We start from the raw sequence: 19,521 nt of genomic DNA on the forward strand, positions 1-19,521 counted from the left end.
AATAGCCAATAGGTAGTGATGTTTCATAATTCAACATATAAATTTTCAACTTACGCCTCTGATGTAAAGCAAGATGTCTAAATTGCCTTGAGGAGCATCCTGGATGCTGATCAAGTTTACATCCTTACCCAGATTCAATTTCAACGTACGCATCAACAATTTCTTTTGACTGGATATGAAATGTTGCGGTGTAACAGACTTTAATCTATAATAAAAATTTAAAAACATTGAAGTTTGTCTAAAAATCAATATTTTTTATTGATTTATGTATACCTTATACTAATGGCTTCATTTAGCATGTCATCAGTCAACGAGTCTACAACCACATTAACTATGGAATATGACCAAAATTTACCATCACTGACAGATACATTAATGGAATATAAGCCAGCATCTAATCCTTGTGGTGCTCTTAACTCTCCTGACCTCTCTTCGATTTTGAATAGTTCCTTATTGTTCATCAAATAATATACTAATGTATCATATTCATCTTGGTCAGTGGTATGTATGTGTCCTAATGATCCTCCTTCCCAACGGTCTTGCCAAGATCCTACCCAGACTTCTAGAGGTGTTATAATAGGCGGAAACTGTGATTCTTCGATTACCTAGAGAAAATTATGGTGCAGTTAGAAATTAAATTTATGGTGAAAAATTTTAGTTTACAAAGATAAATTTATTCAAATCAATTTTGGCTTATATAATTTAGAATATCAATTGCATATAAGTGATTAAGATGCATAGTTGAATTATTAAAGTTAAATGTTAAACTATATGTTATATATTTTTTTAAATTATTGTGATTTACATTACTCAAAGCTTTGGATTTTTATTACGTAAGTAATTTTAATAATTAATTTATAAAAAAAATAAACATATACCATGTTCATTAATTATTGTTCATATTTACCTTAATATGAAGCCATGTATCAGAATGTAGATATGGTTTGCCATTGTCAAATACACGTATTACTAGTTTATAGTTTTGTTGGAAACGATGGTCTAGTTGTGCAGCTGTCTTAACTGTTCCATCAGGATCAATACTAAATGCATTGCCATCAGAACTGTTGAGTATGTCGAATATGAATGGCCCACCATTTGGTTCTAAGTCTGCATCTGTCACAGAAAGTTGGCAAACAATCCAACCAGGTTTTTTATCCTCCTGGAAAGTAGATATTACATTATATTATATGTAACTGAAGGTTGGTAAAATTAAGATAAAAATTATTGTGGGAAGGGGGTGTTATAATCAAAATTAATAATAAATGCAAATTATTTTATATAGAGAAATTCCATCGCATTCTTTATTAAAACTTCAATGTTATAATATCAATTTTTCTTCTTTGTTCTACTATTGTAATTTTATTTATAATTTCTTCATTATTAATTGTATTTGTTAAACAATATATATGATTCCCAAATTGAAAAACCCCTTTTATAGCTTAAATTATTAAAAAAAAAAAAAAAAAAAAAAAAAAAAAAAAATGGAAACAGAGAGGGAGTGCTAATTATGTTTATAATACTCACATGGACAAATGCCGAATAGTTATGTTGTGAAAACAATGGTGGATTGTCATTAACATCATTTACTTGTACTTGGACTAATGCAAAACTCATGAGTTCAGGGAAACCTGAGTCAGTAGCTCGAATTTGTAGATTATATGTTGATATCTGTGCAGAAAAATGAATTAAATTAAAAACCGATATTCAAATATTTTGTATAATAGAAAAAATAAAAATGAAATTAACACAATAAACACAATGAATAATCCAGACACACACAAAAAAAAAAAAATTAGAATGTCTATAAAAATATGTTAGTACCTGTTCACGATCTAAAGGTTTGGCAACTGTTATATTGCCTGTAAAAGGGTCGATGGAGAACTGTTGATGGTGGTCTCCTTTAACCAAGGCATAGCGTATTTTTCCATTAAGTTCACTATCTAAATCAGTTGCCGAGACTTTAATGACAACTTCACCAATGTGTGCATCTTCACTGATTTGAGTGGTATATGCTAATTGACCAAATATTGGTGCATTGTCATTGGCGTCTAAAATTGTAATATTCACCATCGCTTGGTTACTTAATGGCGGTTCACCCAGATCTGTTGCTTGTATTGTCAGTAAGTAGTCACGCACTCTTTCATAATCGAGCATTTCAAATACACTTATAACACCAGTTTCTGAATTTATCGAGAATTTGTTGTGTTCGTTACCACCAGCAATCGAATACCTTACTTCGGCATTTTTACCAGAATCAAGTGATGTAGCTAATACTCTTGTAACTTCGGTGTCGATAGGTGCAATTTCAGAAACAGTAGCATAGTATGTTCTGGAATGATAGTTAATAGTTACATACAATTTTAAACAATTGTTTGATTCAATTTACCTTTGGACAAATATTGGTGGGTTGTCATTGACATCCAATACAATTACGGTTAATTGAGTAAGGCTTGAAAGTGGAGGGGAACCGTGATCAATGGCTTTGACAGAAATATTGTAGGTTTCACAAGTTTCACGGTCCAATTTTTTAGCCAGTGTTACAATACCACTATCAGACGAAATAATAAAATGATTGTCTGCTGAATCTTGTAGTGAAAATTTGAGTTTTCGATTTAAACCTAAAATAATCATAAAAATTTCAATTACATAATCAGTTCAAAAGGTATGTATATTCAATTTTGGCTTACCTATGTCAGCATCAGTCGCGTGCATTTTAATTACTATGGTACCAATTTGAGCGTCTTCAGACAGAGAAGCAGTATTATTATTGTTAGAAATAAATAATGGAGCATTATCATTGATATCCAACATTATAATTTCCACCTTGGATACACATTCCCATTCACTTTTCTCTCGGTCTTGAACGTGAGCTTCTAAGTTGTACCGTGATTGTTGTTCACGATCAAGAGTTGCTGCTGTTTTTAATAATCCTATAAACATGAATAATATTTAAAATATATTCAATTTTATTTATCTTAGGTATTTATATTTAGTTATAAAACATCTACATTTTAATAATTGAAAATCTAAACAGTTTAAGAGAAATTGTTCTAATAAATAAGATACAGTTGTTTCATTATGAAAATTACCAGTGTCTATATCTAAACTAAAGTGTTCTGCTCCATAACCGGTTAAGTAATATCGTAATTTTGGATTTAAATCGGCATCACGAGCTTCTACTTTTAATATAAAATTGCCAATTGGCACTCCTTCTGAAAGCATTCTCCTATAGCGGTGATGAAGACAGTATGGTTTTTCATCTAATAATAAAATAAAATAATAATTATTAATTTAGTATAGCTTTTTAATTTTTAGTATGTGTGCGATATACCATTAACATCTGTGACAGTGATATGGAGTTGTGTAGTCGAAACATAAGTTCCATCGGTAACTAATATTGAAAGTTGATAATTGTCTAAAGTTTCTCGATCTAATGTGTTGGCTACATATACTTCACCAGTAGACCGGATAGCAAATTTGGAATGTATATCCCCATCACGAATGTGATACATTAATGTAGCTGGTAATTCATTATCATCATCTACTAATGTTAATTGTACCACAACCGTTCCAGGCAATGAATCTTCCTCAACTATGATATTAAAAATAAATTATATTATGTGTCTTAAATTTTAAAGTTGAAATAAATATAATACCTGATGCTGTGTATAAATCTTGAGAAAAATGTGATGGGTTATCATTAAAGTCAACTAAAGATATATGTACTTTAACAGTGGAGTTGAATGATGGTGTTCCACTATCAAAGGCCATTACGTCAAATGTGTAAGATGATTTTACTTCTCGATCCAAATTTGATACAGATACACTAATTGATCCCGAGTATTGATCAATCACAAATGGTACATTAGATTTGGAATTTATTAAATATTTTATTTCACCATTTTTGCCTTCATCTAAGTCAATTGCTCGAGCTATAACAATATAAACACAATTTATTATTGGTTATGAAAGACAAATAACCAAATTCAAATATAAATATTGCATTACTTTTCACCACTATAGTGCCTTCAGCAATGGCTTCTGATATTTTGGCGTTATAAAAGTCATTGTCAAACTCTGGAGCATTATCGTTTTCATCTAATACTTTTACATAAACTTCAGTCAATGCAGTTAAAGGAGGAGATGATTCCGTATATGCAAACACGCCAAGTATGTGAAATGCTTGTTTTTCTCTGTCTAACAAACCGGTAACAGTTATTTGGCCTTTATCATTTATTGTAAACAGTTTGGCGGTCTCTTCAGATGCAGTAATTCTATATTTGGTTTCAACTTCAGATACTAATTTTACGGTTGTTACAATAGTGCCTATTGAATTTAAAACGTATGTTTAAATAATATTCAGTTTTGAGATTAAAAATATCATAGATCATACCAATAGGAGAATTTTCTGTTAAATTAAATTTCTGGTCTTCTTGGAGGAATACAGGGGGAAGGTCTTCAGGTGATAACACAAATAGCTCAATAGGAACATCAGATTGTCTTGGTGGTGTTCCACTATCAGTTGCTCGTATAAAAAATTGATAAACATTATTTTCTAAAAATAAAAATAAAATAAAATTGATTGATTTAGCCTTAGATTTGTTATTGTTAAATAATTGGTATAAAAAAAAAAATTCATACTTAAGGATTCAACTGTTTTTAATAAAACGAGAGCTCCAGTGTACTTGTTCACGGTCATTAGTTTTGTTATGTCACTGGGTTCAATATCATTGATTGAATAAGTAATTTGACCCGACGGTTCTTGGTCATCGTCGACTGCTTTTACCTATTATTTATGAAAATTATTTACAATTTAAAAGTTAGCTTATGGTTTTTAATTGCATATACTATTAAAAGCAAATCTAACCGTGAGAAATCCTGTATTCACTGGCAGTGAACTGTGAATGCATGTTTTGTATTCTGGTAAAAGAAATCGCGGTGAATTATCATTTTCATCACTCACTCGAATTCGAACTAAAGTATATCCGCATCTAGCTCCTTGGTCACAAGCTAAAACGCTAATTTCATATAGTGATGTCTCTTCACGGTCTAATGGCATCTTCGATATAATTTCACCTTTATTATAGGAAAGAAATTTAATTGTAATGCATTTTATTGTAATACATTTATTATTTTTGATAATATAAAATACATACCAGTAATATTATTGATATTGAATATTTTTGACATCTTCTTTGACGGTATTGAGTAGCTCACCTCACCATATGGACCTCTATCGTTGTCTATTGCCTGAACACGAATGATTGAAGTCCCTGACAATTGATTTTCTAAAATGCGACCATCGTATTGAAGTTTTTCAAACACGGGGTTATGTCTATTGGTTGACACCATTTCAATTCTAACTCTTGAGAAACTTGTGTACACTCCATCACTGACTGATACATTGAGGACATGTTCGTTTACAGTTGTTAACTTGTTCAAGTTTGAAACAGTTATAATACCTAAACCGTTTAAGTTAAAATTATTACAAATATAAATATTAATACTAGCATAATTTTATTCGTTCTTACCGGACTTGGAGTTTATATCAAACATTTGTTGTGCATTTCCTCCAGTTATACCATACATTAGGCGTGAGTGATCAACAATGTCTGGATCGGTAGCAGTTACCATAGTTACAAACTGTCCTCTTTCAGCATCTTCTGATAACCAACATGAGTATGAAGATTGTTCAAATTTTGGTGCATTGTCATTAACATCCAGAACTATAATCAAATTATATTATAAATAATATATAGTAGTTAAACTGAAAGGAAAATAATATTAATATTAACCAGTAATCCAAAGGTGAGTAGTAGTGCTCAGTGGTGGTAGACCTGAATCAGTTGCTTCTAATACAACGTGGTGAAATGGTTGTGTTTCATGGTCCAATGATTGTTTTAAATAAATTGATCCTTCTTTTTCGTCTATGTGAAAGTAATCAGTAGAGTTTTCTTCATCTTTTTTAATGGAATATTTTATTACACGATTTATATCTAAAATGAGTTCAAATATTTAATTTTATTTAATTTGATAACATTTATATTTTAAATTCTATTAAATTGATTACCAGTGTCATTGTCAGTAGCCGTGACTCTCAGTAAAAACGAACCAAATGATGCCGATTCTGATAAAGAGATGTTATAAGAATCTTGTAAAAACTCGGGCGCACAATCATTTACATCAGTTACCATAATACTAACTAATACTTCTGCTGATACTCCAGATACACTGTCTGTAGCTCTAACAGTCAATGTATAATGTTGGACTTGTTCATAGTCTAAATTGTCCACAGCATACAATAAACCTATTTAAAATTAATTCAGGTTAACTACATTGATATATAAGTAGTTAAATATAATTCATGCTACACAAAACATATATGTCTTAAATATTTAGCCAATAGATCTTTTTTACTTAAAGAGCATACCCGTGTTATATTCCATACAAACATTGGAGAATAAAATATATTACATAGACAAATGATTAAAATTAAAGAAAAAATTTTTTTTGATCACCCAATAAAACTTGGACATGGTAATTGAAATTATAAATGTTATCTTATTATAAAAAGCTGTGTTTCTAAGGTTAGACTAAACATGCGCAGAAGTAAAGTTTTATTATGGTGCTTTAATTACTGATGTCCAAGTTTTATACTGGGAATTTAGAAAGACTCCAAAAAAGCACAAAACATACACAAAAAAATATAACTTTAATGTGTACTCACTAGTACCACCGTAATCATCAGCTGTTGAGACCACCAAGAAAAGAAATAAAACAAATAGTAAGGTGATGCGTTGTATAGAGGTATAAATATTACTAAATACTAAATAGTAATTAAAAATTAAAGAATTTATTATCTGTCACCATTAAGCTTAAGGTAATAATGAAGAGTTATTAATAATAATTAAACAGTTGTTAAAGAAAACATTTCAATGGAATACTAACCAGTGTTAAAATCTATGGCAAATTCTTCAAACGTATTTCCAGCTACAATACTGTAAATCAATTTCCTGGCTAATGGAGAGTCAGCTCTAATAGTTAACGGTATAGGTGCATACAAGTCAATATTTTCTGGTACAGAGACAGAGTAGAATTGTTTATCAAACACAGGCATTGATCGGTCCATGACTTTAACATTGACTTCTACTTCAGTAGAATAAGACTGTTGTCCTAGAATTTTTTTACAAGTAATTGAGTTTTTTAATGAGATTGAAAACTAATTAATAACTATTGTTGATCATTACCTCCATCAAATGCAGCAACAGTCAATTTAAATTCACTTATACGGCCATTGTTTTGACTTTCGAGATTATGTCTCAAAAATATTTCTCCAGTACTTCTAGACACTCTAAACAGTTCTCCAGGTCCTTTGGTTAGTTCATATCGCACAGCAGCATTTTCACCTTGATCCAAATCCACAGCATGCACCTAATTTATAGAACAAGTAAATAAATATTTTAAACATTTTTTTGGTTTTTCTTTGATTATTTAATTACTTTTGTAACGAGATCATCTTTTTTTGCGTCAATAGATACGATTGCGTAATATGGTAAGTTAACAAACATTGGTGCGTTGTCGTTAATATCTAAAATAGTTACATTAATTGGAACATGAGCAACTCTAAGCGATTCGCTGTCACCATCCATGCTTTGGACCTAAATATTTATAAATAAATATGTTAACTAGGTGAATTTACTAATCGTTAAACAATATTGAATCATACCTGTACAATAATTTGATAAATTTCTTTGACTTCACGGTCAAAAGCAATTCCTGTTGTGCTAAGTATTCCTGTAGTTGAACCGATTTGAAATTGATTGCTTGGGTTGGAAATGGAGAATAGTAAATGTTCGTTAAGATGTGCTCCAATGACGGTGACTGCACAAAGGAATCTGACTTTAGTATCGTTTTCTACAATTGTTGCGTAATATATAGGTTTTTGAAACTTGAGACTGGAGTCTTCGCTTCGATACCAACGGACATTGACATTTCTAAAAAAAAAATCATTAATGAGTGAAACAGTGATGTATTAGAGGGAGGGTTGGGGCAACATGTGTTTCTTAAGACTTTTCAATTTGAATTAAATCGATATATTATTATGGTAATGTCATCTTATTATCTGAATGATTTAATTTATTAATGTTACTAAATGTTGTTTTTGACGTATTTTGGTTATTCTATTGATATAAATAAATGATCGAAAATGGTTTTATATATCGTGTATGTATAGGAATATCCCTTAAATGAGCTTCAGAACCATTATTGTTATGGCATTATTTAAATACTAAAAATTGCATTCAATTGTAATAATGTCTGTATAATAAATTATATTATTTCGTTTTTTAATTATTAACAGATAAGTAATGACTTAGTATTTGCCATTCGGTAACTAAAATTATGTTTATGGGGACTGTCAAGAGATTTCGTTGTATCAATAAACAAATTATTTTTATCACAATAAAAATTTTTTACTTTCTTTTTCTTTCTAGTAAAATGATATCGAGTGTGCTAAAATGATGTTGCTATTGGACAAAAATATTTTTCAAGCAGTAAAAATTTGATTGGTAAATTATACCCCATTTATGAAATTGTAAGTGCACACATGAACTGGTCAAAATTGTTTTTATTGTCAAGAATATAACTAATAAAAACATAGCTACTTATTTTTTCATAAAACAATTTTTGTTGCCTATGTAACATGTTACTATAAATAAGCATGTAGACTTTATCTACATCTAATCCTTAAATTGTTTAATACAACAATTAATTAATACTTATCATAGATTTTTATAGTATACGACAGTCGTTTTCAACCAGTGTGCTACGAGCGTTGGAAATCTGGAATGACCGAAAGCTTAATCATGCGTGTTGGACTTTGAACGACTATCGTGGGACGCTGTGATTCTAATAAATTGTTCATGATTTAATAACGAGATGCGTAATTGGATCGTCTATTGAATATTGAATAGTTCTATTTATATGTGTACGGTGGTATTTACACACATTGTAAAGTTTACAGTTGGCGACATTATTATATTTGATTATACATAGAATGTTACCTATACGACGATGACATCGTGTGCGCGACGATTTCGATAAAGATACAAAGTGCAATATGTCGTATTTAAAAACAAAAATACTTTTTTAATTATTACTACAGATATAAATAGTAATGATAATGTTTTATAGATATAGGCAAAAAAATCTGGAAACTAGCCGGCTGGATTTTTTACGACAACCAAAGTTTCAGTGATTACGCGATTATTTTACTACGGTTTTATTTGAATTTTACTAAACTATATTCATTACATTATAATATATGCAACTAAAATAAATTCTTTATATCTATCGTATTCAAATATGAGGAACTAGTGATTAATTTAATACACAAGTGACTGGTGTACAGTTTCTCACCTTTACGCAACACAATATATAATCCTTAGAAAATGAATGAGGCGTTTCGTTGGAGCGGAAGTGACGAGAACCGTAGTAAATATACCTACGTATACCAGAGATAAAGGTGCAGCTAAATTTTTTTTTGTTTAGACGGAGGTGAATGCAATTAAGAAATTTATTTTTATTACATTATTTTTTTTTTATCTAACATGCATTTACCAAATATTATAATATACATGCGGTATTATTTATTCCTATTTAGGTAGGTAAAATAAATACTATATTACTAGGTAATAGTATTATAAATAAATCATAAAAATACTCATAGTAGAGGCTGACTTTAATACGAGTAATCCCCTCAAATTATCTAGTTTCGCTTAGGTACACCGATATTATGCAGTTTTTTTTATTAAATATTGATTTTCTACAGCCAGAAAATAAGCAAAGATCATACTTAGCTAAATTAGATGTTATTAATATTTATAACAATTAGAGCAAAAATTTGAATGCATTAAAAAACCTTAAAAATGCACTATAAATCTTGAAAATTTCAAAATAAAAATTCACTAAGAATGAACTATATTTTTAATTATTTTAATTAGTTTAGAAAAATGTAAAAGATACAAATTAAAAAATAATTCATAAAATGTGGTAAAAAGTTTTAATTGATGAAAATTATTAAAAACAACGAAAAAATAATAAAAAAAGGAAAAGGACCTAAAAATGCAAAATAAAAGTTGTATTAATTAGTACTTAATTAAAAATTTATGTTGAGAATGACATGTTCTTTAATAAGATAAAAATAATGCATTTTCTTACAAATTCACAATCTCATAATAATAATAATAATAATAATAAACTTAAACATAATTACTATACCCATATAAAAATTTGATTCACGGTGTTCGCTCTATTGTAGAATATATGGATCAGTAAAAAAAAAAAAATAGGAAAAAATGACATCATAAAAGCGGATGTTATCACGCATAAAATATGCCTACCAGTTTTGCTTTCCTATGGATGGTTGGTGAAATATATGGTTACTATGTTAAATAAAAATAATAATTAATATATGGTACTATGTTGAAATAGTTACCACTATATTTACCCTATCTACAACATTGCTTTACGGTTTTCTATAAAATCAATAGTTAAACTAATTTAACCTAGGTTAAATACCAGCTGATACGGTTTTATTGTACTTTTGATGTGCATTGCATTTAATTAATAATATTAGGAATAATCAAGAAAACGGGCTCATGAATCGTAACCGTAGTATTAAATTGCCTATTTAGGACGCCGTGTAATAATAATCTTATTATTGAAATACATAACAAAACCGGCACACGACTTATAAGTAATGTGAAAAAGAGAATAATTAGTCCAACAATAGTATAAACGCTGATACGAAATGATGCATTGACTATTAGATATCCATAGGTTCATTAGAATACACAGAATTAAAAGTTTTATAATAGTTGAAGGGGTACCTCGCTTAATTATTGGAAAACTGGGACAACATGCCAGATTAAAACTAGTTAACGGTAAAGTATAAATTTTTAAAATCTTACGATTGACTGGAGTATTTGCCATCGGTCACGGAAACGGCTAAATTATGAGGACTTGACTTGATTCCCAAATTAGGTTCTTTAACTGTTATAAGTCCTTTATAGGCATCGATTGTGTAGATGTTTGCTTCATTTCCACCGATAATCGAGTACGTTAATTTCGTTTGCCCTGGAGAATCTCCATCGGTAGCGTTTAGTTGTACGACGGCCACATTAATATAAGTGGGAACTAACACGGATGCATTGTACTCGTAACTCGTAAATACTGGCGGACAGTCATTAACGTCCAAAATCAATATGAATACTTTGGCCAGTACGTCTGACGTCCGCCTTGGGTTGCCCTGATCGATGACTCTGACGTGGAATGTTATATTCGGCGATGTCTCGTAATCCAACAACGTTGTTGTTCTGATAGCACCTACGAATGATTGAAAAAATAAAACCAGTCAACTATCAATAATATTCTTTACTATATTATAAGTAGACGTATATAATGTATATTGTAATGTATTATTGATATCGTTGCCTGTGCGTTGTACTGGCATATTTTAGACTATTATTTTTTTTAAATAAAATAAATAGGTATAATTATAGTGTTGAACATTCAACATAATTTAAAATGAAGAATATTTAAAAAGGTAAAATTGTTTTTATTGTCACCTCTTAAAAAAATAAAAATAATACACTACCGATGTGCATTGGTTACCGTATTCATACACTTACCCGTGTTAGAAACAACGTGAAACATTCGACTTTGGACAAACTCCACTATTTCGTATTGCAGTAAACCGTTCGAACCAGAATCGGCGTCCGAGGCTTTGATTAACAACGGCAATGTGTCATTAAGAAGAACCAGTGAACCGATCGGTGCGGCTTCGCTGATGATACCCTTGTAGCTTGTGTTCACCAGTACGGGTGAATTGTCGTTTCTGTCAAGCACGTGCACTGATACCCGGCAAACAGCTTTTGAACCGGCCTATAAGTGAGAGGGGAAATTAAATTCGATTAAAACCCAATTTTAAGGTGCATCAAGTGATTTATATATAATATATATATTGAGAGAGATAATTGTGATTGTGAATTCAATGAATCACGATATCTTAAAATGTATTATACACTTTGAACGTAAATGTAACATATGTATATTAATATCTACAGTGTCTATACTCTATACCAGTAAACGTAGATGAAAACAATCAGAAGCAAAATGTTAAATAATTTGAAATAATTAGAAAATTATCAATTTATAAAATGAATAGTACAAAATCTTATAACACCTGAATATTCCATTAGAAACATAATACCAAACTACTGTGCCAAAGCGATGAATTGGTTTTTATAAAAAATGTCAAGATAAAAACTTAATACACGGTGTAATTTTATTTTACCGATATCGTTTTGGAGTTGGAACTTAATCATTCAGTAGTTTTGAAAATTATTCCGAACAAACACAGGCGACTTTATTTTAGAGAGATATTCACATAATATACTGAATAAATGTTAAGATAAATACATAAAAATATGTGATAAAAATGTATATAACTGAAATCAGATTATTTATTTATAACCTGCAATAATTATATACTGCAATTTTTGTATGATACCATGAAATACCGAGTAATTTATAACCATAATTAAAACTGTCGTTAAATTGTTTACCATATTCGTAGCAGTGACGCTCAGGTTGTACACGTGACATGATTCATAGTCTAATGGTCGTTTGGTGACTAACACACCGGTGCTGGGATTCACCGCAAACAAGCTGTACGTGTCGCCCTCGACTAGTTCGAACAGCAAAGAGGACGTGCTCCTGGCTTGCAGACGTTTGACCACGGTCCCGGAAGGTTCGTTCTCGTAGATTTCGACCGATTCCTCAGGGTTGTTGAACCTTTTTTTATTTTTCAGAAGAAGGGGTGAAAAGATTTTTGAAAAACAAAGAAGATCACCGTTAATATACATATTATGCGTATACGTATTATATTACACAATATACTACTATTATATAGACACACGGCCATGATGAAATACTTACTTAGGCGGAGCGTTGTCAGCCATAACGACCATAATGTACACGGGTATGGTAGAATACAACGGTGGTGATCCCGAGTCCACGGCTTTCACTATTAATGTGTATTCCGATGATAAGGACATATCTAGCTCTTTCATGACGTGCAGTGTGCCCAGCTTGCTGTCGATACTGAACACGTTTCCGATGTTTCCTGTGTAGTATTTAAAGTATTTAACAGAATACAGATCAAGTACGAGGTGCAAGGCAATATTTATTTTTATTTTTTCATTGGTATATAACGAATTGGAATCGGCGAGAAAAAGTCGAACTATGTTAAATCGAATTTTGTCATCCATCTTTGTGTACATACGCAGCACACGTTAGTCTAAAATACGTGTATTTCTATTTTATATATTATATTTACATTCGAAATAAAAAATCTGTTTAAACAACAAATATTGATACATATATATTTTATTATTTATTTAATAACAATAACAAGCGTGAATCAAAGATATTCAGAGGCTTATAATATAAATACATAGACACAATGTTAATAATGAGAATAACGAAAACGATATGGTAATATTAATAATAAACTAGCTGCGGGAATCTATTTGATACTTAAATAATAAAAAATGTGTGTATTTACGAATAAAAAAAAATAAAAAAAAAAATATAAGTGTACAACTTAATTATTGGGTAAATGAATATTTATGAGTTTATGACGAATATGAGAAACTTACCAGATATGATTTGATATGATACGGCAGCGTTTTCGCCGTGATCTTTGTCCGTGGCTAACAACTGCAGAACGCTAGTACCCACAGCGGTGGTTTCAAATACCCGACCTTGTACTATGTTGGAACTGAATTCGGGTGCGTGATCGTTACTGTCGATCACCGTGATCAAGACGCGGGCAAAATTCTTTTTGGACGGTGTACTCTGATCTTTGACTACCACGATTAGCTCGTGCTTAGCTATGCTTTCTCTGTAAAGATTAAGCTCAGTAATATTAATTCATAGATTGTCACAGTTCACGTGGCGTGAACTTTAAAGCGTAAAAAAAATGTGATACGATGCACTATGGCAATGTTAAGTGCACGATGAGAGTATATGAGATGAAACTTTATACTTGATAACATATGACATTATGTTATAGAATGATATTTTTAGATGTTATTTTAACGTTAAAGAGGGGAATTTTAGATTTATTTAGTAGCTTCACTATGGAAAGACTACCAAAAAGTTACAAAAAATATATTATTACATTTACACTGCCACCAGCTGTGATGTATATTTGAGTAATTTAATTGCGTTCAGAAAATAGAAATCTTAGAAGTTAAATATTATCTAATTAAACACTATAATGAATTTTCATTAAAATTAGTTTCATATCAACCAATAGGTATCTTAATAAGAAAATATGCGTGTTTAATATTACCTGTCCAATGGTTGTTGTACTGACACAACTCCCGACTGATAGTCAACAGCGAACGATTTGACCGAATTGACGTGTTGCGCGCTGTGTATGCCGTACAATAGCTTCAAGTCCTGATCGTCGTCGGTGGCCATCAGCCGCACGACAGGCGATCCGATTTCCGCATTTTCCGTTACGTTTACCTCGTACAGATCTTGTGAGAACTTCGGCCTGTACTCGTTGATATCTTTGACGCTGACAAACAGCTGTGTAGCCGTCGTGTACACGCCATCCGTTACAGAAATGGTCAGGTTATACTCTTTCTGCTTCTCCCAGTCGAGCTGCCGGGCCAGCAATACGTTGCCGTCGTCCTCAATCATGAAATCTGAATTTGGGTCACCACCTTTGAAACGAATATGCATTATAATACAAAAATATATAATGTTTTATGATAATATGATGTATTATGTTGTACAGTGTGAAGTTTATTTTGTGCTTATAGGTAAACCAGACAAAATTATATGAACTGACTTGTACATCCATGTACAAGCCTATGATATACGTTGTCATGAATCGAATGTGAAACAATAATACTGATGTACGGGCGGATTTAATATAAGTATTTTATTTGGTCCACGCATGTACTGGTTTTTATTTTAGTGAAATGGAAAATTATTCTATATAGTGATAGTAATAGAATTTTATAAATTCACAAGTACGAAGCTACAGAATTTTAGAAAACATTGCAAAACTTTTAACTGCGCGAAGAAAAATTTTAAAGCAATCTTTTTGGAAATAATAAAATAAGTTATTAATATAGTGAATGATAATATAATATATATTATATGTATATAAATAATTTTGTAATAGTACAGAAAAACATTTTGTAGCTTTTGAATTTGACATTATTATGAATTAAATGAAGAATTGCACTAAAGTGTTTACAAAAATAAAAAAAGAAGATATTTCATTAAAGAATTTAAAATACAAACATTAATAAGCATTTTACTGTTGTGTTTAGATTTGAGATGAAAAAATAAATAGAATTTTGCTATTGGAAATGGACGTAAAAGACAATGAACACATAAAAAATGGTTTCGTTTGTATTTACTTTTCAATATCATAAATATAGATAGTGCTTTATATTCGAACGCGTAATTGTGTTACCGGGTGTTTTGAAGTTAGTATTTCCAAAACATTTTCCAGGGCTTTTATTATAATAGAAAGCTACACAAAAGAAGTACGGATGATTAAGTTGTTTCAGAAATAATAGCACGGTAAGTGAGGTAGTTTAAGTCTTTTCATCAAATTATACATTTCGGGAGTTTTTTTGTAGTTTTGTGTTCAAATATCTGACATATATTATTATAAAGGTGTTATAGTTAAAGTCGTTTGCAAATATTAACGAACATTTGAGTTAGTTCAATTTAATAGAGGATGGCGGTAAAGAACTCGGAGTGATAAAGTATCGACTAATTGATGATGGTGAACTTACTTTCAATTCGGTACCAAAGGTAATCTTGGTCTTTGTCTACAGCATTGATAAGTGCCACTATGTAACCAACAGTATCGCTTTCTGTTATGTCTACTTTTTGATTAGGATTTTGGATTTCAGGCACGTGTTTAGAGTTCTCAGGTATTTTTAGCACTTCAACGATTACTTTTGCTACGGCACTCATGTTTGGAGATCCGTTGTCGGTGGCTCTTATCTAAATCACAAAAAAAATTGTCAATCTGATACAGGTAGTATTGTATTTGTTAAATGATTCGTATTCGAGGTCATTTCGGTTATCAATTTTTTTTTTTAGTGAAATATGACGACCACCTCGTTAGTACTAATGAGAGATGTTATAGAAAATAAAATAATATGTATCCTATATATTTATACAGGTTACGCGGAGATAGTGTTCATTACAATTTATGAGTCGATTTCTGTGGTTTAAGCAAAAGGGTGTATTTCGTGTATATAATATTATTACGTATACGTATTTAATATATGTGAACGAACGATATCCACGTGGATGACTTATTACAATAAACAAGACCATCCAATTATAAAAATACAAAAAAATAAATGAAAATCGATTGTTTTTATCAAAGAGAAGATAATTATTTTAGTTATCTTGTTGAAAAAAATAATATTTTAATCATAAAAAGTGGGACTCTCTTTTGAGTACCTACTTTTATAGGAATTACAATTTAACGAATCTGTTATAACAATATAGTATTATAAATAATATTATGCATATTAATAATTTTTAACCAGAATATTTATATATGATCCAAAATATACCATTAAGGTTATACCTGTACGATATACACATTTTATATTGTTTAGAATATTCACATGAAACTTTGTCACGATTCGGTCAAAATTGAAAAAGTTATAAACAAACAAGTATTTGTACTAACTTAAAGGACTAAATTTTCCGAGCTTTTAATATATATATATTAACTCAGATTTTATTTTAAGCTTAACGCAACAATATTAATCTGGTAAGTATATACAAATACATAATATACATAAACATGTCTGTAGCGATCAGGACATACGAAAATAAATGAAAAAAGTCATTAGAAATTATTAAAAAAAAATAATTAAATATATTGTTAATAAATAGTAATTAGTTTTTCATACTAACACTTGAATAGGTTATTATAGTTGATTTATTTTGTGGTTCATAATTTAAAACATTTTCGATAAAAATAAAATTAAAATGTCTGAATGAAGAAGATTAAAAACAAAATCTATAAGGACTGCGCGGAAGCTAAACGATTTTTGTGATTTAAACCGTATAGAGTAATATAAAGTGGAATGAATCCAAGATATAGATGAGTTTAAATGTTCGATCTGGAGTAAATAATGATGGTTCGAACGCGTATATGTGTCAAACAAAAAAGTTCTTTTTTCTACCGAGGAAAAATGTGTTTGGCTTATACATCGAGATTCCGCAAAAAAATAAATTGGATTTTGATGTTTTCATACCAACGAAGACGACCACGACAACGAATATATATGCATGAAACGAATAATGGTGTAATAAACCAAATGGCATTATGATCAGAACAGTATTAAAGGTATACGCTTTCTGGTATGCATTGGTAAGTAAATTAGCATTAGAACGGAAAATGCGGTTAGAGTGAAGATATATGTATATAAGTATATAAGTCATTTTTTGATGGTATATTAAAAATGAAATAATTAGGTTGTCATTTAATATGAAAGAAAAAATAAAATAAAATAATTTCGAAAATAATATACAAAGAAAATAAATCAAAGATTATAAGTTTGGAAGAACAGAGCTATAGTGGTTTATCAATATTTTATAATTTTTATAAATAAATATAATACTAGATCTAATATTACATCTGTTTTATATTTTGCAAAAAAAACTATTTTAAGAATTAAAATCCTTAGTATATATAGCATAGGTATGCATACTAATAACTCAGTAACTAATTATTCGATTTTTTTGATTTAGATATACGAGGTTTAAAAGACCAAAATAATTGGAAATATAATTCTTAGTGTATTTAAAAATTCTAAAAATCAGAATTTAAAAGTTAATATAAAAATCATTATTGAAGAAAAATGGAGATAAGTATAAGTGAATCTTGTATACATGTATAATTGTATATGTTATAACTGTATGAAATAAAATTGTATTAAAAAAAAAAAAATTATAATTAGTAATCAAATCATGGAAGTAAAATATTGAAATTTGAGTTAATTAAATCTTAAATGAAACATAAGCTTTTTATAAAAATGATATATTCGATTAATAATAATAGCTAGTTGAAAATATTTAATACCCTAATATTTTTCTATTTTTTATGGTACAACATGAAATACTATTGAACGGAAAGTTGTGTGTAAAATATGAATAGATATAAAACAATATAAAATACAACTAAGAACAAAATAATTTCTATTAGTGTATGTATTAAATTTATCTATTGTAATGATGAAATAAATTATGTTTGGTTTTCTCGTAGTATATGTATAACAGTTTATAGAATTTTATTGATTTTAATTAATGTTGTTAAATGTAATAATAATATCTTGTGGCTTTGTAAAATTAATTATTATATAAATTTACGAAAATTAAATTACGAGTGTTTAAAATGGCAGATATGGTCATTACTTTGAACAGCAGTACTAGATTTTAATGTCATCAACAATTATAAACTTATAAAAAAGGAAAATCTCCATAATGTTTTACGTTAAATTAAAATGGATCAATTATTCTATAATTCTTACATGTACTGTGGTTTATCGTTGAATAATAAATAATAGCAATTATAAAATGTCTTAGTTATATCATTGATTTTAAAATTCTAAAATCAATGGTTATACATGTTTTTAATGCGTGGAATTCAAATGAGTCAAACGCAGAAAGTACAGATTTCTTTTTCATTTTTACATACATAAATTAAATGATTTTTCAATTATTAGAGGCAGCAGTTTCAAATGAGTTTTACTCACGTAGAATGAAAAGTCTTGGTTGCCTCGAAACGAGTGGTCTGAATATATTACACCTGTGTCGGGATCCACGGAAAATATATCGTCGTATCCTTGTGCGGCTTTCATAGTGTATGTTAACCGAGCATTATCTCCAGAATCCTTGTCGCTGGCCACAATCTATAAATACACATAAAAATACTTTGCAAACTATTGTACATACCATCATCTATAAATTGTTATGTATTCTTTATATTATAACGATATACAGATAACTTAATGATATCTGTAAGTATAGGGTCATATTGTTTAAAATGTACCTGTAACCTAACCTGTAATAAATTAAAACACGGGAAGAGAGAGAGTAAAGACTTATTTTAGCAATTATTGTAAATAGTTTCAAAAATGACTTCTATAAAAGTTCGATTACTCATCTTAAAAAAAAAAAAAAAAACAATAATACTACGTATAATATACAGAATATTTTTTTTGTCAACACGAAACATATATTTACTCGATACATAGTGAAAAAATTAAATAATCGACTTTTTTGTATTTAACTAGTTTTATTAAATCCTTAGACGAGAGGTATAAATATAAAACTAGATTGATATACAATTCATATTGTTCAATAATTCATACAGCCTGTGTGTCGAAATATCGG

The 19,521-nt window shown here is 29.6% G+C and overlaps 1 protein-coding gene across 4 annotated transcripts in view; it reads right to left on the reverse strand.

The window, feature by feature from the left end:
- Nucleotides 1-19,521, reverse strand: part of LOC112602859 (fat-like cadherin-related tumor suppressor homolog) — a 136,690-nt gene that overhangs the window by 1,934 nt on the left and 115,235 nt on the right. For 3 of the 4 annotated variants that reach the window (XM_025351197.1, XM_025351198.1, XM_025351196.1), the window contains 31 exons: nucleotides 18,882-19,037; nucleotides 15,891-16,104; nucleotides 14,420-14,798; nucleotides 13,722-13,966; nucleotides 13,000-13,186; nucleotides 12,627-12,855; nucleotides 11,691-11,943; nucleotides 10,971-11,385; nucleotides 7,727-7,994; nucleotides 7,500-7,658; nucleotides 7,248-7,431; nucleotides 6,949-7,173; nucleotides 6,728-6,748; nucleotides 6,071-6,307; nucleotides 5,796-5,996; nucleotides 5,532-5,726; nucleotides 5,157-5,462; nucleotides 4,868-5,076; nucleotides 4,642-4,786; nucleotides 4,394-4,555; nucleotides 4,009-4,326; nucleotides 3,657-3,932; nucleotides 3,332-3,592; nucleotides 3,090-3,260; nucleotides 2,688-2,930; nucleotides 2,387-2,618; nucleotides 1,822-2,329; nucleotides 1,525-1,668; nucleotides 908-1,159; nucleotides 274-605; nucleotides 55-205 (listed from right to left, as the gene is read on the reverse strand). In XM_025351197.1, the coding sequence (XP_025206982.1) occupies nucleotides 55-205; nucleotides 274-605; nucleotides 908-1,159; nucleotides 1,525-1,668; nucleotides 1,822-2,329; nucleotides 2,387-2,618; nucleotides 2,688-2,930; nucleotides 3,090-3,260; nucleotides 3,332-3,592; nucleotides 3,657-3,932; nucleotides 4,009-4,326; nucleotides 4,394-4,555; nucleotides 4,642-4,786; nucleotides 4,868-5,076; nucleotides 5,157-5,462; nucleotides 5,532-5,726; nucleotides 5,796-5,996; nucleotides 6,071-6,307; nucleotides 6,728-6,748; nucleotides 6,949-7,173; nucleotides 7,248-7,431; nucleotides 7,500-7,658; nucleotides 7,727-7,994; nucleotides 10,971-11,385; nucleotides 11,691-11,943; nucleotides 12,627-12,855; nucleotides 13,000-13,186; nucleotides 13,722-13,966; nucleotides 14,420-14,798; nucleotides 15,891-16,104; nucleotides 18,882-19,037 (7,278 nt within the window). The remainder of the gene's footprint in view (nucleotides 1-54; nucleotides 206-273; nucleotides 606-907; nucleotides 1,160-1,524; nucleotides 1,669-1,821; nucleotides 2,330-2,386; nucleotides 2,619-2,687; nucleotides 2,931-3,089; nucleotides 3,261-3,331; nucleotides 3,593-3,656; nucleotides 3,933-4,008; nucleotides 4,327-4,393; nucleotides 4,556-4,641; nucleotides 4,787-4,867; nucleotides 5,077-5,156; nucleotides 5,463-5,531; nucleotides 5,727-5,795; nucleotides 5,997-6,070; nucleotides 6,308-6,727; nucleotides 6,749-6,948; nucleotides 7,174-7,247; nucleotides 7,432-7,499; nucleotides 7,659-7,726; nucleotides 7,995-10,970; nucleotides 11,386-11,690; nucleotides 11,944-12,626; nucleotides 12,856-12,999; nucleotides 13,187-13,721; nucleotides 13,967-14,419; nucleotides 14,799-15,890; nucleotides 16,105-18,881; nucleotides 19,038-19,521) is intronic. The other variant, XM_025351199.1, reaches the window with a different exon arrangement.

This window comes from Melanaphis sacchari, unplaced genomic scaffold, assembly GCF_002803265.2.
Source record: "Melanaphis sacchari strain LSU unplaced genomic scaffold, SCAv2.0 Contig91_pilon_pilon, whole genome shotgun sequence".
Classification (NCBI taxonomy): Eukaryota; Metazoa; Arthropoda; class Insecta; order Hemiptera; family Aphididae; genus Melanaphis; species Melanaphis sacchari.